Raw genomic sequence first — 2500 nt, 5'->3', positions numbered from 1 at the left:
TAATATTTACGCCCAGTAAAAGTTCTTGTCTATTTACATAGAGAGTGATTAAACACAGTGGTTTCTTACTAAAGCCAGCAGCCACGTTTCACACTGGGATTAATAAATACACCACTGTGTGCTTCTACAAAAACAACCATTAGAGCACAGTGTTGGAACGAGTCCAAAACAGCACAATGTGATTGTGGTTGTCACTAAAAGGCCATGCTGCAAAGCAGTACTGTACTGTATGTGTATTTCCTCTCAAATCAGATTTCTTAAACCCTAACCCCTTATTTTAACCTTAACCCCACCCCCTTCCCTTGGGCCTATCCTTAACCCAACGAATACTAATAAGTTGAGGAAACAATTAACAAATATGGCCTTTTGAAAACATTTGGGTGAGCTGCCTCATTTACGTGCCAGCCAGTTTGGACTACATCTAGACCCTTTTCACTTTGCAGCATATTGGCCATAGTCAGTAGGTGTGTGTGTGTGTGTGTGTGTGTGTGTGTGTGTGTGTGGGGGGGCGCACAGTAGAGAGTCCTACCTGAAGACAGCTGCATGGAGTACTTGTCCGAGTGGCGTCTGCGCATGGCGCCCATGCCGGGCACGTTGGCGGCGCTGAGGACCGGCACCTGGGGGGGCAGCTGGGTCATGGTCGTCACGGGGGCGCTGGGCGTGGTGGGGGTCTGAGGTAAGTTCGGGGGGGACGCGGACGGCAGGTTCTTGGACATGGTGATGCTCGACACCAAGTTCAGCTAGGGGGGAGAGGGAGGGGGGGGGGAAACCAGGGGGGGAGGGAGAGGAGAGAGGGAGGAGACAGATAGAGAAGAGAGAGCAAGAGAGAGAAGGTGGGGGGAGCGAAAGAGGGAGAGAGAAGGAAGGGGAGAGACCGAGAGGGAGGGAGAGAGAGCAAAGACAGAGGGGGAGGGAAGGAGAGAGGGAGGGAGGGAGAGAAAAAGAAGGCATTACTTTAGAGGGGTTCTGACAAACGAGAGTGTGTTCACTTGTACAGCTGTGTTTCCACTAATAAGCTGTGGAGAGAGGAAGCAGACAATCTCCACTAATTACAGGATGAAATTGTATCATAAGAATTCTAATTAGAGCACGCTGTTAAAGATTATCTAATGATCAGCCCTCCACGTTATCTCAGCCCATCTCTATCCCACAAGAGCTGCTTGTGCTGGGGAGGTGTGTGTGTGTCTGTGTACACAGAGCTGTGGGTGAGCTAGCTAGGCTACCACCTGGATACCACCTGGTTACCAACTGGTTCTTCAGGAGCCCCCCCCTAGCTATGACCCCCAGCAGCCAGGGCCTCCCCAACACCCCCAGCACCCCCAGCAACCGCGACCTTTTCCCGGGTACAGAACAAGAGCGACGCGTCCGTCCGGCTGGCTGGCTGACTGGCTCACCCACCCTCCTCACCCTCCTCATCACCCCCGGTCGCTTCCCTTTGAAACCCTGACCGGAGAGTGTCAGTTCACCCCCCCCCCCCTCCTGCGCTAACGCTAACTGAAGAGCATCGCTAATCCACAAAGCAGTTTTTTTACTTTTTTATGTGTGTGTGTGTGTGTGTGTGTGTGTGTGTCGAGTTCCAGCTCCCAAAATCTCATGTGAGAGGCTGCAACCGACCGGAACATTCCCCGGGACTGACCTTTAGTCTCCACGCGCTAATTCGGTGGAATGGTAATGACATCATTACATATTCAAACCTAAATTGCCTTAATTGCGAATCGGCGAGCAGGAATGCTCGGCCGTGGCGGACGTTTGAATTAAAAGTGACTGGATGTGACGAGAAGAGGAGGAGGAGGAGGAGGAGGAGGAGGGGGGGGGAAGGCCAGAGGCATCAACAATCATTTGCAGTATGTGTTGACGATAAATACAATGAAATGTCAAGTTAGAAGTACTCGGGTTGATGTATGGGTTTTTAGCTGATCGTTACAGCGCCACTTAAGAGCGGTAATGAGCTGATAGGGCGACAGGGATGGCACTGTGTGGCGGGGCAGGATGAGTGGCAGTTGGCTAACAGCGCTAGGCCTGCGCTGCTTGGTAGCATTAGCACATCGTAGAGGGTGATGAGTCACCCTGGCTACAGACAGTTACAGTAGCTACTATCTGAGTACTCACTCACTCTGCTGGAGGATGGAGGGGTTATATACCAGGACTGTTGGATATCTACACTGTTTATGACGCTGTACTCTTAAAAAAAGGTACACCGATACGCTAGATTTCAAATCAGAGAACTGAAAAACGGCAAAAACATTATTCGAATTGAATGTGCTAATTGTTAGAAAAAATGTGTTAAAATCTCACTAGACCGATGTGGTCTAGTGACTACCTATCTTCTTCTATGATGTAGAAAAGAAGGCAACCCCTGCAGACGACGCCACTGTGCAAGCAGATAACCATCATGACCGGTGGAGGGAAAAAAAACATGCCATGGTAAACTTGCATGTTCTTTTTTTTTTTTTTTTTGCTTTCCCTCAGCGCGCTAAAATAGGCTATTTGATGTGTATAA

General features: G+C 49.9%; 1 protein-coding gene across 5 annotated transcripts in view; it reads right to left on the bottom strand.

Annotated features, from left to right (window-relative positions):
• Window positions 1-2500, bottom strand: part of foxp2 (forkhead box P2) — a gene marked incomplete at its 5' end in the record, with an annotated part of 56125 nt that overhangs the window by 12381 nt on the left and 41244 nt on the right. For all 5 annotated transcript variants that reach the window (XM_080538597.1, XM_080538598.1, XM_080538599.1 and 2 more), the window contains one exon: window positions 530-740. In XM_080538597.1, the coding sequence (XP_080394723.1) occupies window positions 530-740 (211 nt within the window). The remainder of the gene's footprint in view (window positions 1-529; window positions 741-2500) is intronic.

The sequence above is a fragment of the Nansenia antarctica genome, assembly GCF_963989245.1.
Source record: "Nansenia antarctica genome assembly, chromosome: 8".
NCBI lineage: Eukaryota > Metazoa > Chordata > Actinopteri > Argentiniformes > Microstomatidae > Nansenia > Nansenia antarctica.
Note: the sequence above shows the minus strand (reverse complement) of the source record. Positions and strands in the feature narration are given on the sequence as shown.